The 22,606-nt window shown below is 41.8% G+C and overlaps 1 protein-coding gene across 29 annotated transcripts in view; it reads right to left on the bottom strand.

Moving 5' to 3' along the window:
• The window catches only part of CAMK2D (calcium/calmodulin dependent protein kinase II delta), a 167,530-nt gene extending 158,250 nt beyond the window's left edge, over window positions 1–9,280 (bottom strand). For 5 of the 29 annotated variants that reach the window (XM_049815522.1, XM_049815520.1, XM_049815523.1 and 2 more), the window contains exons 1-3: window positions 9,071–9,276; window positions 8,458–8,756; window positions 7,411–7,505 (exon numbers count right to left, since the gene is read on the bottom strand). In XM_049815522.1, the coding sequence (XP_049671479.1) occupies window positions 7,411–7,505; window positions 8,458–8,525 (163 nt within the window). In that variant the 5' untranslated portion in view covers window positions 8,526–8,756; window positions 9,071–9,276. Of the gene's footprint in view, window positions 1–7,410; window positions 7,506–8,457; window positions 8,996–9,070 lie in introns of those variants that run through there. The other 24 variants (XM_049815514.1, XM_049815512.1, XM_049815511.1 and 21 more) reach the window with 14 other exon arrangements.
• Window positions 9,281–22,606: the final 13,326 nt, after the last annotated feature.

A 22,606-nucleotide genomic window follows, 5' to 3' on the forward strand; every position in this document is an offset into this window, starting at 1 on the left:
TGCACAAGACATTTCTCATAATACTAGGATTAAACAGAGAATGACTTTGCACAAACATGCACACAAAGACATACACAGAGCTCAATATGTACAAGGAATAAACAGACAGATTGGATTTCTGTGTCTCTCCAAAACATAGCAGATGTTTCTTCAAATTCAAGGCATAATTATTTTTAATAAGGAATTAAACAAAAAAGGAACTACCATCTTTAAGTTAGGGTTTTGTTCTCTATTAACCTTTTTCAATAAACAGAGGAAGTTATGTTTCTCACATAAATCTTTTAAAAATGCCCATGATACCCTTACAAGCATTTGACAAATGTGCAATAAGCGTCTATGAAAGAGAAAGCTGGACTCTGACATATGAAACACCCTGGCCTACATTTCTTCAGAGGTCAAATGAAGGACAGATACATGAAAAGCACTATTTTGGCAATATTTACATTTGTAGAGCAAAATATTTAGCTAACTTATATTTCAACCTCTCAGAACAGGTACTTCGCAATTAAATGGAAAAAAATAATACAGCCTTTTATCTTCCAAGCATTAATCAAAATGCTCACCATCAAAAGGAAAAAAAACCACAAACACCCAAAACCCAAACCCAGACCTTGGAATCATAAAAGTGTAAATAAAATCAGCAGAAATGACTTCACATACCATTAATCATAACCAGAGAAAGTGAACAAATAATCTTTAGTATTTGGACAAATATATACCTACAAATGGTAGGACTTTCACACTGTAATACCATTTTTATTTTAGTTAGGTTTTAAGACCAAGAGAGGGTTTGAAATTAGGTACACAACAAACCCTCAGAAATTCAGTCTCAGTTCTTGCAGGAACAAGTGTAGTTCTACCTTGCTGTCAATGAGAACAGATGCAAGTCGCTTAAATACCTCAGCTGACCTGCGGATGCAGATTGCAATAGACATAAAACAATGTTTTCTGTGTACACTATTATGTGCAAACAGACAGAACCAATCTACAATAAAGGTTAATTGTTTACCATTGTGCTTATTTCCTTGTTTCATATTTGACCAAAAGCTTTAATTTGGAAGTACGATTTGGACGTAAGTAGTAAAACATTACCAGGGAACACAACTTCTCTCAGACCAGGAGGAAAAGAACACATCCATATTTCAGTATCAGAATGCAGATTTGGAAGCTAGGTAAATGTATTCAGGTCCGTATTTTACCCTGCATCTAGTTCTCCCTTCTCTCCCAGCAGAAACAATTCTGAAAGTGGAGCTGTTCAGATGCGAAGTCTTCAGTTTGCAGTAAGCGAGCACACAAAACAGAGGCGAGCATCCGTGCCAGAATTTGCAACTTCTTACAAAAAAATGGCAGAAAAGCAGTAGCCAAGTAAATGCCCCCAAATCCCTTTGTTGTTAACATTTCAACGGAAGAGATATGAAAACGGAGAGGGGGTCCAGGCCAAAGTAGTGGTGCACAATGTAAGAAAATGGGAAGCTCGCAAGAGGGACAGATGCATTCAACCAATTTATAATTTTAAGCATGCTTAATAATCTTGGAGTTCAGACAGAAAAACATCTCTTATGTACTTCCCCCCCACCATTGACCTTGGTCAAACTGAAATGACAGATGATGCAAACACTTTTTTAATTCTCCATGCCTCCCCTGAGTTATTTTACACATTGGATTTAGGTCATGTGTCCATTGCAATTAATGGTTACGCTTGCACAAACCTCAACTTTCAGGGTAACTCGTAAGCACTGTTTTTAGAGTATCACTTCGAACTACGAAGCTATGTGTCAAGGACATTTCTCTGAAGCATGTGACAAGAACAGCAGCAGAGTATACTAGAATTCCTTTCCCCCATCCTCCAGGTGGAAATACGTTAAAGCATGCACTACAATTTTAACTTTTTCTAGCACATACCTCCCAGTAATTACACCAGCAACAAGCTTTAATTATAACAAGAGCAATACATGCATCATCAAATTCTGATGTAATGTAAGGCCCATCAGTGTATAAGCTATAAAGAGAATCTCCTTTCACAAGAGCAACAACAGTCACAATGGAGAGAGAAAATAAATCCTTTGCAAAGAAAACCAGAAGTGGCATTATCAAAATCGTATTGTATTTGCTATGGATAACTTAACTATGAACTGCCAGGAAAATTCATTTCAAATCTACTTTAAACTGTTAGAATAAGTTACTATCAACCAACACTTACCACAATGAGTTTCAAAGTCCTCATTCTCACTGGTATTTCAAAGCTCTTCAGATTTTCACTAAGAACAAAACATAACAAAAGCTCCAAACCTTCAAAACAGAACACCTAATCATAAATCCGATTTCTAATTTTATTTTTTTAAAAAAATAACACTCTCACAAGCACTCTCTACTACTCCGAGCTTTCTGAATGAACTCAATTTTAAGAGATAGAACCTGTACCCTGCTAAATTATGGTAATTTGCAACTGAAACAAATACTTGCAGGTAAACATGCAAACATATCCATGTTAAATCAGAATGTGTACATCAAACTGAAAAGAATGCCATGACTAAGCTGAAGGACAGAAAGAGCACAAACGTTAAAAAAGGGCAACCGCATGTTATCAGGTAAGCCTTCTTACATACTATGGAAAAACATTTTAAAAATCATTCTTAAAACATGGAGGAAGGCAAACATACTGCTTCTTGACAGGTAATTAACCTGAGAAACAGACTAGAGCAAGATACTGAAGAAAAAAAGCTACTAAATTCCCAAGCTTAATTCTTGTCCTCACAAAGACAAAGTCTGCTTCACTGGCAATTAAATGCCCTTAAGGATAGTACTCTGTGTGGGAATAACTTCATATGTACGTAAGAACAGAAATTAGCATTAAAAATACATGTGTTATAATAAACTTGCACAGGTAAATATGGACTTCAGACATGAAGATATTTAGCTAGATTAGGAAGAATTATTTTCTCCTCCTACGGAGTACAGGAAGCCTTATAAGAGCTTGCCTTCCTGTAAAACATCTGGCACTGACTGACACAGGCTACCTGACTAAATGAACCGTTCGTCTAGCGACACGACAAAAACGTTTCTCTCCATGTCATGAAAAGCTACACTGAAAAATACTACCCTATATGCTTCACATTTCATTCATCTCCATATTGTATTTTAAATCACGTTAGGGATCATGAGGTGCTCTACTTGGACAGCTTTAGACACTGCAATACTCTTCCCACAACAAGATTACTCAATGCTGCCACTAAAATACTGTTCCAAACGGGTGGGGTTTTCAGCCTCCTCACCCATCAGAGCTTGTTGCAGGAAAGTTCAATGGCTCTAGTCACCTCTGGCTATGCCTTGCAGCTGCAGTCACAAGCTCAGAGGAAATACTCTCCTCTTTAAAAAATAGGAAGATGCCGAAAAAGATCTGGGAAATTTCCTGCTAGGAAGGCATACAGATAACCAGTGAAGCCTCCAAGACTTAAAGCTCAAAAGCTAATGGAATGGCTGGTCCCTGAAAGCTCACGAGAGCTTTTTCACAAAATGTAAGAATCAGCTGGAGGTTATCACTACTCTTAATAAAATGTATGCCCATAAACAAAGAGGTTCATACTTCTGCTGCAACAATCCAAGGGCTGGGAGAGGTGTGTCTAGGCAGTATTTACGAAAGCACCCTAGAGAAGAAAATGGACTTGGAACATCATCGTCCTCTCACGGATGCCATCAAATTGCCAGCAAAGGCACAGTACTTTTGACCACTGCAGAGAGATTGTGAATATGAGTTACTGGCAAAAATTACACCCAGTAAAAATATATTAGTAAATGATCCTTTCAATTATTATCAGAGAAGCAAACACTTGTCTAATTTTTTTTTTAAGTCAGAAAAAGTGAGCCAAACCTGTTAAGACAATGGGATCCATTTATATGAAAACAATTTGGATCAAAGCCAGAAGATTCTCAGAAGATAAAAGATGTACAGATAATGACAAAAAGAAAAAAATTATTTGTTAATTATTTGTAATTTGGAACAGACAGGGGAAAAGTAAAGTCACCTCACAGAAGTTCACTTTTATCTACATGGCTTCCAGCGCAAGAAAAACAACACACAGAAGCCCAGAACAGCGCACTTTAGAAACTCTTGAGTAATAAGCAAATCCCAACAACTTCATCAGATGAAACGATACAGAACCCAGAACCAGCAAACATACAATCTTCACTTTGTTCTTAGTTTTCTGTGTGTTTGTTCACTGTTGCACTTAATTTTAGAGGGGCGTTACATACCTTCCCCCCCACGCTTTAAAAATCATCAGCATAATCAAATCATGGAAGCTCATCTAGAACATACTCTATTGATACAAAACTAGTTGTTGATATTCTAATATCAATTTAATACTTAAAGTGACTTAGTAAATGCCAAGTCAAAGCTCAGAACTTTTAAGTGCAGCTTAAAACTACTTTGGGAATATATGTTATTGTAACAAGCAAAAGCGTTTTTGCTATACTGAAATAAAGAGATTTAAATTGCAAATATTTATTATTTCTATTACTAAAATCAGAAAAACATGGGATTGGCATTGTCACATGAAGTCAAATATTTAAAATCATAATTTCTTTTAAAGTGTTTTTATTATATTTTGGACTACAATTTGTAGATAAGAGCACAGAAGATATAAACAACTGATCATCAACTTAAAAGCACAAAGGTTACTTCTGCTAGAACAGGGGGCACAGCTTCCTTTCCCCTTCAAAGTCCATGCCTCTGCACACATGCAATTAGTCTGAAATTTCCCTGTAACTATACAAGGAAACAGATGAGAACACACCTTCACCCGCTTAAGTCTGTGACCAGATCAGCTGCTCAGTTTAGAAGGACTACTAACGTAAGGATTCAGATAAAACTCGAAGAACATTTCTGGCTGAGGTGAAGGAGGGATGGGGAGAGAAATGCTGTTTTGACTGGGCTGAAGCCAGTTGAATAACTTTTAATTTCAAAGCTACCTTAAGGAAGTTTTTAGTCTTGACTCCTCCGTATTATACATTGAAACTGCTCTTCTTCAGTCTTGCAAACAAGAGGCCCAAATTCGCCACTGAGCTTAAAAGACTTGTAGAGAGCCAGGCAATGTATAAGGGATACGCATTTCCAAGCCAAGAACTTCTTATCTCTGCTCACAGATGAAGCTGACCCATTGAACAGTCCTTTAGATTTACATCATAACTGGTATTTCAAGCAAGAAGTATGAAACAAAAGCAAACTGCTACCTCATCATAAAGCAGTTCAGATGTGAGTAGAATGAAACTTACAATTTAGATTTGAAGAACGGTGTCTTAGTTATAAGCTGTATACCTATTATCAGCCAGGAGAAAGTATCGCAGTTTGAGGCTTTTCAACGTTTACTTTTTGCACCACAACTGCAATTAAAGTGCACCTTTCTGCAATTAAAGAATTGCCTAATGAGAATCTGAAGATTTCCCCATGAAGCTTGCTCTTCAAAAGCTGTTTAGTGGATTTCAAAACAGCTAAAAACCAAAACAACCACCACGAAAACCAACCAAGCAAATAAAAAAACTCAAATACTTCTGGGACCTCTGAAAATAGAGATGGAAATGCATTCCCTGCATTCATGGACGTGGCATCACATGCATTCTGATAAGAAAGGGTATTTCACAGTCCTGCTTTCAAATGTAACCCCTTCCTTTATGGGGTTACATGCTAAACCTGTAGAAAAATCTTTGTGTGAATTTTGCCTCATTCCATCTTATGAGCCCAATTCTCCCAAATATGCTTCCACTCATTAATGGGCTACACCAAGGACAAACTTGGTCCTGCATGAATGGTCAAAGAAGTACAAAAATTAAACCCTGAAATATAGTACTTTCCAAATGACAACTTCTAAGGAAGACAAAGTTTTTATTAATCTAGCCTAACATTTCAAGATTTATCCCATCATAAATAAAACCCATGGCACATAAGTAACTGATGCTGATCTTGCTGCAGCTTCTCACGTTGAAAGGTACTTAGATCTATGAAATCACACAGAATGCGGTGGTTTATTTTAAGCATCAAAATTCAACAGATCACGTTACTGTGCAAAAAACCCCCAGATCTGGTTTAAGCAAACTAGTGACAATATTTTCTCTCAAGTATTACCGTTTTCTTAACTTTAAATCCGTAACTCTACAAAGGAGTATTTTAAATTTAAGTACCTTTTGAAAAATCGAGGAGAACAAATCTCACAGTGAGAATATGAAGATTAAAATTCAAGAAAAGGTAAAAAATAAATTTTCACATAACTTTCATCAGCTGAAAGAGTACTGACACAATGTTGAAAGTTCTTTATCAGAGAGCAGCATGTTACCAGAACATGCCATGATGTCATATGTGATATTTTATGTTTAAATTTAACGAATTAATTCAAACTGTTGTTTACTGCAGTGATTCCTTTGCGTCAAAAGCAAACCAGGCCATAAACAGGTTCACACTCTGACACTGTTTGCTTATTCACTTGCACGTTCTTTACCACACCACAAATTCATATCAAAACACACAAAACATCAAGGGAGAATAATCCGTTATGCCCAACATCCTAGCACAAGCACTCTGACTTGAACTTAACAAGCAATTGACATATCACCATTAAGGCTTGCTTTCAACAACAGTAGCCCACCGTATGTGTGTATTTACTTCAAATGTATCATAAAGACATATCCACTGACACTGAAAATAACTAGGAAATATATGCATGACACAGAAAGTATGAACCAGCTCTACAGCAGGTATTATGGTTGGGTTGTAACAATAATACAGTTAGTTCATCGCTTAATCACAATGACTTGCTTCAGAAATGATTAGTTCATAAAATGATAAGTTTTCTTTCTTAACATAATTTTCTTCTCATAACAAAGTTTAGTATGAGGTAGAAATACACTTTTTGTCATGCATTCATAGTCAGATAGGCCTCAATGTTCATGTTTACATGCAAAGGAAACAGAATTCAGTAAAGGTGTAATATTCAAAATAAAAGCTGTAATAGAAACTTATTATTTCCCAACCTTCAGCAAAACAATCGGCTTGCAAAATGCTTGCAAGCTGATATTCAAAGTTATTTAGATACTAAAATGAAGAGCTTGCATTATGTTAAACTGTTTTAGTATCTGCACCTCTTTTCATGAAATGCATTACAGCAACCTCAGACCTCCCTGCAGTCAATCCATGAAACATTTAACATAGAAAAAAAACAAGGACCAAGGAAATGAAAAAAAACCAAGAACAAAACAAAACAACAAAACAAAAACCCCAAAACCCAAACCCAAGGAAATTTAAAAAAAAAAAATATTAAGAAATGTATTAAATCATTTAGCTGTTTTTATTTTTTTAATGCTTACCACAAGAACAAAAAAACCCGGGAAGGCATCATAAACACTAGGTTAAAATATACCCACCCCTAGCTGAAAGCTTTTTGGTGTTGATAATTTTGGCCGCATACTCTTGTCCTGTGGTGATTTTCATACATCTTCTGACAACAGAGAACGCCCCTCTGGAAACCAAGAAGCGGACAAAGTGTCAGTCCAACTGAAACACTTCACTGCCATTACCAGCGCGAGGGTTTTAACGGGTTTCAGCGAGAGGTGTGATGTCGGCAGGATTTTAAAAAAAAAAAAAAAAGGATTTTCAGAGAGTGCCGGTCAGCATTGATTTTATTCACCAAAACAGTCAACTCTGGTCAGAAACGCGTGTACAAGCCGTATGACCGAACCGATCCCCGACTGTAACGGGCGGAGGGAGGGCACGTTTTCACTACCCCGAGGCCGGCACATACACCGCGGCCCCCTCCCCATCCCCCCGTCTCCCCCCCCCCCCCCCGGCCGGTGACACCGGCGCCCGGCCGCCCGGCCGCCCGCCCCCGCCGAGCCGCCAACATGGCGATCGGGGCCGAGACTCGTCGGCCCCGGCCTCCCGCCCCGCCGCTGGGGGGCGCCGCGCCGCGCGCCGCCCAACGGCCCCTCAACCGACCGACCCCCCTCTCACACACACACACACACACCCCTAATAATAAAAAATAATAAATAACCGTAAGGCACCTCCCGCACCACCGGCGTCGGGAGGCCGAGGGCAGCTCCCCGCCGCCCGCCCGCAGCCACTCGCCGCCCCGGGGCCGTACGTACCCGGGAGGGCGGGCGGGCGCGGAGCCCGATCCCCGCAGCCCGCGTGTAACGCCCGGGGGTGTGTGCGTGTGCGCGCGTGTGTGTGTGTGGGGGGGTGGTTGTGCCAGGGCTCTCCCCCCAGTGGCCCTCCGCTTCCAGCATCGGTAAGGCGGCCCCGGTCGCGGCAGCCGCCCCCCCGCCCCCCACCGGGGCTCACACACCGAGCCCTCACAGCCGACGGCGCCTTCTCGCCTCGCCTCCCACCCTCCCCCGGCAACGCCGGTTCCCCAGCTCCGAACCGGCTTGCCCCAACGGCGGGGCGCGCCCGGCGGTCTCCGTCCTTACTTCCCGAGCTCTTCGAAGAGCTGGTACTCGTCAGTGAACCGGGTGCAGGTGGTGGTTGAGGCCATCATGAGGACGGGCGGCCGCCGGTACCTCCGGCGGCCAGGGACGGCGAGGCGGTGACGGCGGAGGGGCTGCGAGGCGAAGCGAGGCGAGGCGAGGCTCCGCGCCGGCTTCTTCTTCTTCTCCTCCTCCTCCCCGCCGCCGCCGCCTCCTCTCGTGACGGGGCTGCCTCCGCGCCCTGCTCTCCGCCAGCTGGCGCGTCCTCCCCGCGCAGGTCTTCGGTCTTCCCTCCCCTCGCCCTTTGGGGAAACAAATAAATAAATAAGTGTTTCTCTCTCTCCCTCTCTCAAGCCCGACGCCCCCCCAGGGGAGGTGGCGCCGAAAGGGAAAGCAAAACCGGGGCGGGGGGCGCCTCCGCCGGCCAAGGGGTGCCTCCGCCTTCCGCTCCCCCCCGCGGCCACTGCCAGCCAGCGGTGCCGCCGCGCCTCTGCCCTGTCTCCCGGTGCCGTGCCTCCCCCTAGCGACCCCAGCCCGCCGGCCGCCGCGGCCGCCTCGTCGCGGCTCAGCTTCCCTCCCGCCCCGTCAGGGACGCTTATAGCAAGGGGAGCCTCACACTGCGCCCGGGGACCCGCGCTGCAGCGGGAGCCGGTGGAGGGGGACGACAGACGGGACAGCCTTCCCCGCTCAGCCCCGCTCCGCCGCACCGGGGACGGCGGCGGGAGGCGCTCGCGCCTGGCGCCTCTCGCCCTGAGGAAACGGATGCACCTGCGCCCCGTTCCTCGGCGACCGCCTGACGTCACAAACCGCTCGGCAGGGGCCGGTGAAAGGGCGGGGGGGGAAGGGAGGGGAAGAACCGTGTGGAACGGCGCCGCGTGCGCGAGCGCGCGCGGCTGAGGGGCCGGCAACCCGGCGGGAAGCGCGAGGCCGCGCGAGGCGGAGGCGCCCGGCGGGAAGCGCGAGGCCGCGCGAGGCCGGCCGCGCGCGCGCGCGCGCGCGCGCGCGACGGAGGGGCCGCCGCGTGGGCGGGGGCGGAGGGCGCCCCGCCCACCAGTCCCCCGTCCCCTTGGCGTCATCAGCGGCCCTGCCCACCTGCGGGAGGGGAGGGGGATGGCGCCTGCGCGCTGGCGGCGGCAGCGATCCCGCTGTGCCTGCTCGCACCTGCCGCGTCCGGGGCTTCCAGGGGAAGGCTCTGGTCCTGGTCCCGGTCGCCCGGCGACCTCAGGGCACCGCTGGGCCCGTCTCCGGCCTCCCTCGCTACGGCCGGGGCGATAAGCGGCTGGTTGGCGAGGGACGCGCTGCCGTGCGTGAGGCGATGCTCCCTGTGAGGGGACGGCGGGCTCTCGTCGAGGCCTCAGCGTCTCGCCGATGAGGAGGAGGGGGGGGGGGGCTGAGAGAGGGACAGCGGGCATAAATAGCTTCGCGACCACTGACTGTCTCCTCAGGCACGGATTCACCGTGAGAGAACCGCTATTTCACGGTGAAGTTAGGGTCATGCTAAACGCAGGCAGTATCTCTGCATCCCTTGGCTTGTTTTTGGGACCAGCTCCCTCAAACCAGCTGATCACCCTGGGTCTGGGGGCAGATCTAGCCTGAGGGATAGTGAGCGGGCACGCGAGAGGAGAACCAATGACGGGGGAAGTCACTGGAAGCGTCGGCAGCTTGGAGGAAGGTCAAGATGTAGATGTTGGCCTTAACGAGACGTGGAGATGGATGTGCTCCACAGGGAGCACCGCACGCACCAAACCCAGCACCGCCAGGGAACGAGAATAACGCAGTATTTGCTGCATAGATAGAGGGGAAGGGTTGAGAACACAAAGCAGAGACCAAGTGTGCAGTGATGAAGATAAAATGTAATAGTAAACAACTGTCTCAGTTCTTCAACCTTGGGCTAATTTCTGGCCCAAATAAGGGCAGGCTTGTCTGTTAAAATAGCACGCAACTGCATCATCAAAGACCACAAACACAAAACGAGGGGTTACCAGGCCACCTGAGTTGTACTGAAATTCAAGAGAGAGCTCTGCAAGATACTTTAAATGTGTTTGATTTTGAAGTGTTTGGAATGTAATTAGTTTAATGTTTCTGAAAGCAATACTAGAAACGCTGTTGAAATAAAGTGTTTGTGTGTTGGAAGGGGGGGGGGGGGTAAGTGAAAAATGTATGTATGTATAGATTATCCATAACATTTCCTTTTCTAAAACATTTAAAGTAATAGTGGCAGATGAAGAAACACTAGTTGTTGGAACTATAACAATTTTCAGAACCAAAATTTGCTATTTCCTGACTTTGAAATTTTTCCTTTAAAAAGCTTTTCAAATGTGTATGTGCCACCAGTGCCTTTGTAACTGCACTCTTAATTCTGGCCTAGGCTTTGCCAATGATTATTTGCTTCGCTTTGGGCAAGTTGTATCATTTTGCTTTTATTCCTTTCTGATAAACTAAGTGGTGGTGAGATAAGTTACAAGTTAAATTAACATCTGCGCAGCGCTTTAAACATTTAAAATGTTGAGTATGTCAGTCTATGGTACAACTAGACCTCCACCATAAAAGGCAGCACGTAGCTTTAGTCTAAGTAGCCAGTCTAAAGCATCTCAATATTTATTTTGATATGTGGGAAGACAAGCATACCAAGTACGTCCACAAAGGTTTCTTTAAAGCTCCAGAGTTTCTAGAGTGAGGATCCAGAGCTGTGATCTTGTAGGAAGAGTTAAAAAAAATGCCAACTCTTCCCTAAACTAACGTGAACCCTTGTGTGCATACAATGTGAATGCATAAGCCTATGTACGAGGGTAATTTTCCTTGGGTGAGGCAGCTACACCTCATACAAATACACTAAATTCACAGCATAAAGGCAGCAGCGAAGGAAGTCTTTGAAACTTGTGAGCAAGTACAAAGCATTTACTCCATGAGTTCCTCTCCAGGGAAATGTTATGTGCAGCAGTGCAAGTACGAAAAGACTGGAGGGTGTTTCAATTTAGACCAGCAAATTTACATTGAAGCAAGAATGAATCTAAGATAGTGGAAGGGAATATGCATTAAAAAGTATTCAGAATGGTAGCATATTTTTTAGTTCCCTCTAACAAAAATGTAACATGAGTTGTGCATAATTTTGTATATATCTGCATAAATAATGCAATCAGCAGTACTGAAACCCCAGAGTGGTCTGATGATTATAAGTATTTATGGGGGCATATCTGCCAGGTTCCTTATCTATATATACATAGACATCAAAAAATTAAACATATTTCCCTGCCCTATGTCATTTTTTCCTAACAGTATATTCTGACAACAAGCATTTGGCCAAACCAGCCATTAGTACTGTGCCATTTACTATTAAATAAAAAGCTATTTAGAAGAAATTATTTAAGTCAATTCACTTTCTTTTCTTGCTGTTGTTTTTGTGGGTTTTTTTAATGACATTATAAGGATGCATGATCCAAAATGAGATTTAAAAAAAAATTCCTTTTGTTTTTTTTTACCATTTCCCAATCTGAAAAAAAAAAAAAATCTTATTATAGGGGCTAAGGAAAGAAAATAATTGTTTACAAGATCAGTATCATAGGACTTGGAGAATTTCCATCAGGAGACATACTAGGGAACTGATGAATAGCTTGGAAACACTTCAGTTCAGAGGGTTTTTTTCTTGTTACAACAATCATCTCTTAAATTTAGTTCACTCTTGAGCTGAAAAAAAACCCATAATTTGTAGCTGCTGTTTAAGCACTCCATACGTTCTCCAAATTCTTCCTGAGTAGACCAAAGCAGCCAGAATGGCAGCCAAGGATCTGGCCCACGAGGTCAACTTCTAAAAGCTGGTTAGAGCTTCAGGTTTCCCTAAGACCACGGAAACAATTAATCTGTGGTTGATCTAGTGGATGCAGAAAGTCAGATCTCAATAATGAACCAAAAAAAGGCTTGAAAAACATCCCACAGCGTGTTTCTCTTCTCCAAAACTTTTTTTAAGAGAGCAGTAAGCAGTTCAAGTCTGTAAGAAACTGAAGAGCTGTTCCTCTAAAGTTCCTGCAGTTTAACAAAATGTTACAGCTCAGTGGAATGAATTATATATTCAACTGTAGAATCTGAAACAACATTTATTGTGGCAAAGGAAATTGTGTTTATTTTAAGGGTTTGCTATTCAGCAAGGTCTTTGCTTCATATGGCTTTATTTTTAGACAGCCAAAGTGAGGTTTTCATTTTACTTCTGATCTTGCAAATACAGATTTTCAATTTGCTTATGTTTTGAAGGAGTCAGAGGGCTTTCAAAAGGTCATTCGTGTAGACTTCTCATTATGAGGACTGATAGGAATACTGTATATTTAGTTCGCGAACAAATCCAACAGCCATTTACAGCAGAGGTCTAGACAGAAAATGATTACGTGAGTAATCTTGGGTTCAGAAAAATACTCGCTTTATTATCAGGTGGTCTTGAACAGAAATCCTTGGTCCTTCCCAAGGTCGCATGTATTCTTGTGGCAAAGCCCTTATTGCCTTGGGGCAACTGATTGAAAACATTGAAGCAGTTACAGGTGCATTATTGCAGTAAAGCTGAAAACCTGTATTTTGATCAATAAAATATCCCTGTCTTGTTGATTTAAAATGTGATGCAAATGCCTCCTTAATAGCACATTGAAAGGATTGTCATTTTTCCACAGACACTCAGTCGCTGCAGCCTATCATTTCCAGGTGATGACGGTGGCCTAAGATGTGCCCTCATGTCTTCTGCTGCAGCAGCTCCCTCCCAGGCACCTTCTGATCAGCGCTGACTCCAGAAACTGGTGCCAGTCCCAGAGGTCCCAGGTCTCCAGTGAGTTGTAAAGGGCCGCGGTGCAGCTACTGAGCAACCTGCCCCAGGGCTTGTTTTCTTTCCATGGAGAAGCTCTCCTGCTCAGTTCCTTGCTGCAGTTGTTCCACCATGTGTGTATAAGCACTCAGAGAAGTAGATCCTTGAAGGTTCCCCAAAGAAAATTAATTATTTATCCATTATTTACACTCCTGGCAAGCACCTTACTACCTGACTATGGCAGTGTGTGTGCTTGCTCTTATTCTCCTGCTGGAGCACTCTTACATAGGATTAATTTACTCTTCAGTGAACCAGAAAGATGTTGGCAGAATAACTCATTTGATAGCTCAGTGATTCTGTCACGCTTTTGGTATGCAGGAGACCAGAACTTCTCTCTGGCCTAAAAAAGCATTACTCCTGACAGACTAGGAGGCATTGCTGGCCATTTAACTCCTACCTCTAGAAGCACTACAGGGAGGACTAAGTGAAAAATTAATGCGGGGTTTTATTTTTAATCTTTGTGTGCGTGTGTGTGTGTGTGGCAAGGACAAAAATACAGGCTTAGCAAAACTGAGCTGTTTTAATTTGTTTGCATTGGAAAGGAAACAGAAATGCTGTAATAAGATAAAAGTTTCATCTCAGAATTTTAAATAATACATTTTTCTTCTTTTTTTATTGGAAGGTATTTTTAATTAAAAATGTTCCTTTAAAATAATGCTTTTGAAGAGAGTGATTTCTTTTTAATGCACTTTAATTTTGAGCTGAGTAATTTTTTATGAATTCCTAGCAAACAAAATATTACATTATTTACACAGCTCTTCTTACGAGCAAGTAGCAGAGTCAGCAACACTCCAAGAATTACACCTTTTGCCACTGACTTGCATGACATGGATTTAAATGATAGGTATTATTAAAAAAAGGGATACCTCAAGCCATGAAGGGATTAGTCAATGGAGCAAGGACTGGAAGGTGAGAAGGAAGAGCAGGACACAGAAAAGCATGCAGAAGGTTGCTATCTTATGTTATCTTATTAAGCAGTTAATGACTGAAACAATGTCAATGGGATGCCAAATTCAGGAATTCAGTGACAAAGTCAGCCAACACCACTGCTCTAAGCAATAAAATTTTGAATGCTCAGATCTAACTAAGGAAGGACCAGTGATTAACTGAGGGTGTCCAGAATCCTTCAGTAAATGTATTATAAACTGTAACATTTAGGAGCATTACCACATAGTTACAATATATTTTTTTAAAAGGAAAGGGAGTACTTCTCTTTCTCAAAATTGAGCCATTGACCAGCTGGATTATTATTGGGTTTGCCATCCGTTATATTTATCTGTAGGCAAATCACCCTTCCTGTCTGAGTTGAATAAGGACTTATCCCAGCAGCTACTAAAGTTAATGGGATTCTTTCCCTTGTTTTCAGTAGATCACCTGGTGGACGTGGTAAAGAGAACAGCTTGGACAAGTTGAGCTGTAAATATTCTTAAGCAGACAGGCCAGCTTACAGTCTGCCAAGATTACTGCTGAACCTCCAAAGTAATTTTGTAGAGGAAGACAGAAAAGATTTTTCCAGACTGCACTTTTCTTCTGGGCACTAGAGCCACAAGAGCCCCCAGACTTAATTCTCTAAGACCCCACTAGGCTGTAAACTGCTTATCCGTATTTGCTACATACAACATCCAGGAGCTGACATCCCAAATGCTGTCAATAACTATATATCGGGGTGTGCATACACACATCCACAGTTATGTTGCAGTTAGACTGTACAGTGAGGCACAGATAAGCACAAAAAGGAAATTAAATAATGAAAATTTTCCAGACAGCAAAAATATCTTCAATGTTAATTTTGAGAATTAAAATTGAATGATTCTGAGACACCACTAAAGTGGTCTGGATTTTCCTCCCATCAGCTGGCTAACATAGTTTACATTTAATAACTTTAAGACTTTCTTTGTTCAGAGTTGCCAACATTAACAAAAAACTGCTCTGGTCTGAAACACAGGAGTGACAAATACAGACATAACTGTTACAAATTTCTCTGAAACTCATACAGACCCAGACCTCATTAAATTCCTCCCCACTCTCCTTTGAGGAGGAATGAGAAAGAGATCTCCCACACAGAAGGATCAGCCGTAGGTAGGATGCCAGGAAGATACATCATGTTGACAGAGCTCCTTCCAAGGAAAGGTAAAGGAAGAGAAACAACAAAGCTCACCTGATCAGACCCCAGAAAACTCAAGTTACTTTTGGAAAATTGCTCATGAAGTCTGGTCTGTACAAGGGTATAAATCTGTTCCTGACAATGCTCATTTCACATGTAGGAGCAGTTGAACTCCTTCAGCTGAACCAGTATTGACAAATATAAGCAGATCATTCATTTAAGTGAGACACAGCTTTAGGGTTATTGCAACCTCACTTGCAGAGTTTCAGGAGGCATCAGGCCTCCAAAGTGTGAGCAAAAAACCCAGCAATGTTGGAGGTGGTGTGCTGGAGGAGGTGGCATGTGTGGCAGAAGCTGAAGGAGCAGAGAAGGGACGTTCTGAAGAGTGAGTGCTGGCCCCAATGTGCTTCTCTAGCTTCCTCTTACCTATTTTCCAGGGTTTTGTTTGTTTGATTGATTTCTGTGGTTGCTTTCCAAATATTTCTGGAAGTTTTAGCACCAGCCTTGAGCCCTGTATGACTGGATGACTCAGAAAGGATAAATATATCTCCTTCCAGAGTTCCCAGGGGTTTGTTACTTTTGGTTCAGTGGTGATAGACTCTGAGAAATACATGCATTTCTCTGGTGTGGTAAGAGGTCTGAATTTAGTGTTACCTTGTCATATAAATTCAAGAGAATTATATGCATCTGGAAAGGCTGGCTATGACAACCTCAATATCGTCAAGATTATGAATTAACTATGATCTCAGCTGACATACTCCATAGAAGCTCACCGGTCTACAAACGAAGTAGAAAGCACAGGAGTCTGCATTCGCTCCTCTGCTGTTCTCCCCTTGCATTAAGCAAGCTCCATAAAGGCATCGGAGAATGCAGGCAACTCCAAAATGCTACAAACCCACGTGACTACATGCTGCTCTTATGAATCCAGTACCACAGCTCCCATAAGAACTGGAACAGGAAGAGGCAATGAAAAGGAATGGGAATAATATGATGTGCTTCGTTATTCCTAAATCACCCCAAAGCCTGCTGGATATTGTTTCCAGTTAATCACAACGAGGAGCAAACCCTTGGCTGGTCTAACCAGGGGCTGAAAGTCAAGGACATATAATAGAAGTTCAAGACAGCTCTATTAATTTGGTAGAAACCGCACGCAATCTTTTAAGTTGTGCTGAATCTTTGTTCTAAACGCTTTTTGGCGATTGTTTTGTAAGTATTTTCAGGCATTTCCTAAAACAAATGAGGGAGGTGACTCGAAGGAATTTCATCTACCATGCGTTTTAGATTCAGAGCATCCTTTTGATGAAGAAAGTTAAAGAAGGAAATTAATAACAGTGTCCCCTGCTTCCCATACACAGGCATTCCCAGCACTGGAGACGAAAAGGCTTTCCAAGAGAAGGTGAGGTCAGAAGTAAGTAGTAATGGAGTTAATCAGAGCTGAAAAAAAGAGGCAGGCTTCCATTTTATGGGGGAAATGAGTCAATGTTGAGATTTTAGAAGTAGGGGAACATTCTTGGAGTGGTGAGAAAAGGGAAATATATTGATGGCAATAGTTTGGACAGATGGAACTGAAGAGGGGGGAAAAGATTTGGTCAGAAAATGGGAAAATTTCGAAAGAACCAGTGCATAGGCTAGCGTTGAGAGAGTGCTGACTAGGAAGAAGGCTGACTTTTGAGAAAAACACAGTTGTAAGACTTGTGGAGGCTTTAAATATGAGGAGAGGAGAAATGCAGTAACTGTTTTCATGACCTAGACAGCAGGGAGTGCTAACAGTAAGAGAAAAATGAAAGGAAATACGAATAAAGGTACGTGCAATGTCCGAACAGCTAGCCTGTAGACTAATTTAACTTTGTCAGAATGCCATTTCTTAGGCCTTCACATACTGCACTCAGCATACTTCAGAATACTCAGAGCAACAAATATATTCTTATTTACTGGCCAAAAAATATCAAGTAAAAATGATTCCTTGAATTAAGTGCAAATTGTCTGAATCAGCTCACCGGGACAAAACTATTTGAATAACGGAAGTTTTGGTTTCCTTTTCAAGAGGAGTTACTTTGCAAAATGTCAACTGGTAATGCAAAAAATCCCCTTTTCTTTTTGGTTTTATCTTTTGTAAGAGTGCCAGCATTTCCCAACATTTCTTTTACTGTGTTATCTCGAGCTCCACAAAATGCTTACTGTTGTAGCGCAAAAGATTTTGGTAAGGGCACACCTGTGAATGTGACCACTGTGTTTCAGGTATATGTAACATGGTATTTGTTCTCCCTGCTTTTATGGCACAAAAGGCTACTGTAACGATATGTACCATTCTCTGGTTATTGAGCAAATTAAAGATGAGCCTGTCTGTTCTCTGCCTATGTTGTCTCCAGATATACATTAAAGTGCGAAGTGTTTGTTTCTTGCTTATGTTTGGGTCAGTTGAGGGCAATTATCTTCTCCAGCCTAGCCCTTCACCATCCCCTTGCTTGAAATGAAGAGAGTCATTTCACAGTGGGACACTTGACCAAATGAGAGCATTTCCAGGTAAGGCAAAATCAGCAATTTCAATATTTTTTTCTGCTCACCTTTGCAATTCAGAAGCAGCATGGATAGCTTACAGAAGGAGTGAAGGAAGAAGGCAGGCCTTTCCCTTACAGCCATCCAAGCACAGTCCGTCCTTAGAGGGACACCAGCAGTTCCCATGCAGCGGCCCTTTGCTGAAGGGAGTGAGACAAAGGGTGACCTTAGACAGAAGGCAACGCAATACATGAGCCTCTGGTGCAATCAGAATTAATAGGCAGCTTTATTAGACACCTGTTTGGAAAGAGCAAATAATAAATAACTGGCCCCAACAGCTACTATGCCAGGGCACATATGTACCTGCGGAGCATCATCTGAGAAGTTCAGAGGCTGTGGCTCACCAGGTTCGGGTGGGATGGGCACCTCTTGGGTTGGAGATTCTAGCAAAGTTGTTGCAAACAGCTTTTGGAAATACCCTGTTACAGGAAGGAACTTCAGCTCAGCCTGGGTTTTTGTCAGCTTTACAGCGCTATCTTCCTTTCAACGTATTAGCACTAAGTAACTTGTATAAATAATCAGAAGGACTTTTTCACGCATGGAGCACTAGTTTTTCTCTTTGAACTGTGAAATATGATGGATGTGGTACTATCATTTTTATTTCAAGCAAAATCGATAGCCAATACTGGGCATAGAAACCTGCTGAATTAGATTCATCTCCTTAATTATATCTAAGCTTTGGCTCAAGTAAATATTTTTCTAGTAATTATTATGAAATATAGTGTGATTCATACCTCGAGTAATGATTAGATACATGCAATGTTTTCACATATGCTTTATGTATACCTTACTAGTTATTTTGTCTGTAAATATGGATTTAACACATTAATCACCAGAACTAATCGGCTACCATTTTTTTCCTCTTTTTTTTTTTTTCCTGAATACATTTTACCACACCTCAGAGTACTGGTTATTGGGACAAAACAGTGCCAGAAGTGCAATGATAGCCACAGTCTGTACTGCAGGAGCTTGGTAGTTTAAGATCAACAGGACTTACTTGTGTACAGTCTGGTTTTTACCTTCACTTACAATATGTGAATATTCAACACCATCTCCTCCAGTTGACACAACCTATAGGTAAGCTCCTTCCCCATCCTGACTTCTGTCTAGAGAATCTTTCTGATTCAGAATTGCAGGGAGGTCTTTCCATTTATTAAAAAAAAAAAAAAAAACCAAAAAAAAACAACAACAAAACAAACCCCAAACTGGTAAAATCCAGAGGAAAACAAAAACTGGTATTTCCTGCATGATATCCTGCAGAGAAGTAGCTTCTCAGTTTCTCCATTGGAAAACCATCTTTCCTTCAGCTCATATTTTTTCCGCTGTGATTCCACCTTCCATGGCTAAGTACCACAAAGGAGAAAAGAGCACCTAAATAGCTTAATCACCCTGGAAGGCTTTTCTGTCCCAGCCTTAGTCATGCTGTAGTCACGACCTAGCTAAGTGTTTCTTCCTTTGAAGGACAGTACCAGAAGGCCCAGGAACAGTTTGGATTTTTAGCACTCTGTATCAAAGTGGTGTCACAAACAAACGACTTCTCCATGCAAACAAGTAGTCTGACTGCAAAATTATCATTGGAAATTACTGGTCCATTCACTTCTCTCATGAATTTTGGCCATCAGCATAAAATGCCAGAAATCAATTAAAATATGACCAACACATGAAATGAAGTATATATAAACCCAGCAGGAAATGGCAACAGTTATTAATAGACAATAGGCAGACAATAATTCAATGCACTCACCAACAAGGAAGCTTGGGTTGCCGTACCCTGGGAAAAACAGTGATCAGCTGTATATACACAGAGCAGATTGTAGCTAGATGTACTATCAACTGCAGGTAGGCAATGCAAAGGGCAGAAAAAACACTATTACAGAGGAAAAAAAGTTACATCAGACATAGGAAAAAAATTCCCATATTTAAACATCATTTAAAGGTAACTTTCAAGTATTTATAAGGTATTTAAAATGTAAACAGCACTTAAAGATTTAGACAGTATTTAAAGTATTTTAAAAGTTTTTGAAGTATTGCAAAAGTAGAGATTTATTCTAGTATAAATTCAGGATAATCGAGAATTAAGAAATCAGAGGAGAGTGAATGAACTTTGTAGGTCTGATGAACTGTGCCCTACAGTGAAACAGGTGACAAAGTAAGTTTGTATCCTATTGGAACCCTTCCATACTACCACTACAGAAATACAAAATAGCATTACTACTCAGAGGAGCTGCTATATCCCTCTTCCTTCCCACGCAAATTACACATTATGGAAGAGCAGTAACAATACAGACAAATTATACTACTAGTGAAAAAAATGCATTTAAGAGAAAACTCATTTCATGTGATGCGTAGGAGTAGGAAAGCATGCTGGTACTTTATTTTAGGAGAAGATTCTGATATTATTTGCCACACTGTGGCTCTGAAATACTCTAATGAAGTTAATAGTCTGGAGAGATGTGTGTATATATATTTATATATATTTTTATATATATATATGTGCATACTGATATATATGTACACACACACATATAATGGATAAGAAATTTCTAGTTCTTGGTAATTAACTGGATACATGTGGAAGACATCTGGACCACCCAAATTCCTGCTTGGTTTCAATAATGTCTTGTTCCTTTCAACAGTTGCTGAATCCTAAGTTATTACCACTTTTTAGGCATGCTTGCTATAATTACTGTGGTGCTGGGACGCTCTGCATCAAATCTCTATAAGCCCTTTGGCTGCTTCCTCTGGGTGCTTTAACAATGAAGGAACTGAAGTAGAGTTTTCTTTTATTGATATAAACCCTTCCTAGCACACTGTGCTGGATAAATCAGGGTTTTTATCATCACCTAGACAATGTAAAATGACAAGGAGCGGAAAATAACATGGAGTCAGCATGGCTGAGTATAGTATCCATTGCCAGATAAAAAGCAATAAAAAAAGAGCATAACCCAAAATATCCTACCAGTTGCAAAACTGCTGCAGATGACAGAGGCAATCCATGTGATGAGGTGCCTATAGCTGTGTATATGTAGGCTATGCCTGGCTCCTGCACGCTGCTATACCGGCTCTCTGTGTCAGGGGCTAAATTCCTTTACGTACAGGTCATGATGCTGCCACCGCACCCTGCTTTCCTCCTACGCTGCTGCTACCGCTCTCATAGCTTCCTGAAATTTAAGAGGTGACTCAGTTGGAAGCAACTTTATGTATTTCTGTGCACAGACATGAGGATGTGTGTTTGTAGATAGACAGCTGAAGTGTTCCATTAGATTGCTTGTGTGAGAATCCCGGGCTCCTTCATTAAGGACGCGGTTCTGGAGTGACAGCCTTGATTTAACCTCAGCAACAAAAGGTTATAGATAACATTGATCAAACAATAATTGCTGGCACTGTGCATGTTGAGAGGTAATTTCATGGTCAAAGATTAAACCAAGAGGCATTAGAGCTGTGCAGTCTTGACCAAGAATTTTCATCTCTTTAAATATTATTATATACATATAACTACAAACCTCTGGAGGGATCCTTCTTTTTATAGGCCCTGTATGCTGCTGCATTGATGTATCAAAAGGAAAATAACCTCACAACTATTAGGCAGTAGTTGGATTTCATCAGGAGAAGTTCCTGGTGCTGTACATTTTGTTACTGATGCCCAGCCTTAAGAACAGAGGCACTGCAAAGGGCCACCCCAGATAAAAGCTTCTTTCCTAATGGAGTGCAATTTTTCTCTCCTTCTGTATGGCAGGGAACAAAATGTCATCCCCATTTGTTTCTCTCTTTTTTTTTAAAAGTTACTTAAAAAATGTCAAACTGTGTAGGTGCATCTGTATTGCCATTTACAGAAGTAGAGATCCGTGCCTAACCCTAGTACATGATTTGTATCAGTGTGTGTCACAAAGATACTTTCTGGTCGTTCTTTCTCCTTAAAATATATTCTGTTTGTATTCATTCAAAGCCCATTTTTTAAATGAAAAAAACTATCTGAGATTTCACAAGTCACAGAAACAGGCCACTTTGAATTTTTTGTCAGTATTTGCAGGGCAGGTATTAAAGAAAGTTACTTTAAAGTATCCCTTTGAACAGCAGATCTGTTGAGTGATTCACTTCCAGCTCATTTCTGCTAGAATTCAGATAAATGAGTTGATTTTTATTTCCTTTTTAATCCTATTTCAGTTTTGAAAGATTGGTAATTATTTAGTCTTTGTTTCATGTTACGTACTGCTAACCATGGATTTGTTTGGGGTTTTTAATGTTGTTTTTAGAAAACAGGAGGTGTCAAACCCAAACTAGGTTTCATAACAATGCCATTACATAACCATCCAATTAGTAGCTTGTTTGCTGCTATTAATAGCAGCTTCCACATCTAAATCGCTTTGTGTAGTGCTACAATAACTGGCAAGAAGAGGCTTCACATTAGTTATTCATTCTCAGAAGAGAATAAATGAACTTCATGGAGATTTATGAGATGCAGAGTAATGTGCTGTTTATTAGTTGCCAGGGGGCTGCCTGTTCAAATGCTGTTTGCCTTTCTGGGCTCACAGGAGATGTTCAGACCTGGTGGACTGTTGTTGCAAACCTCGTATGTCCACAGATATCTTATGTGCATCTCATACAAAAGGCTACAAGACACAGAGCTCATACCAAGGTAGTCTGAAGCCAGG

The sequence above is a fragment of the Accipiter gentilis genome, chromosome 12 (assembly GCF_929443795.1).
Source record: "Accipiter gentilis chromosome 12, bAccGen1.1, whole genome shotgun sequence".
NCBI classification, from domain to species: Eukaryota; Metazoa; Chordata; class Aves; order Accipitriformes; family Accipitridae; genus Astur; species Astur gentilis.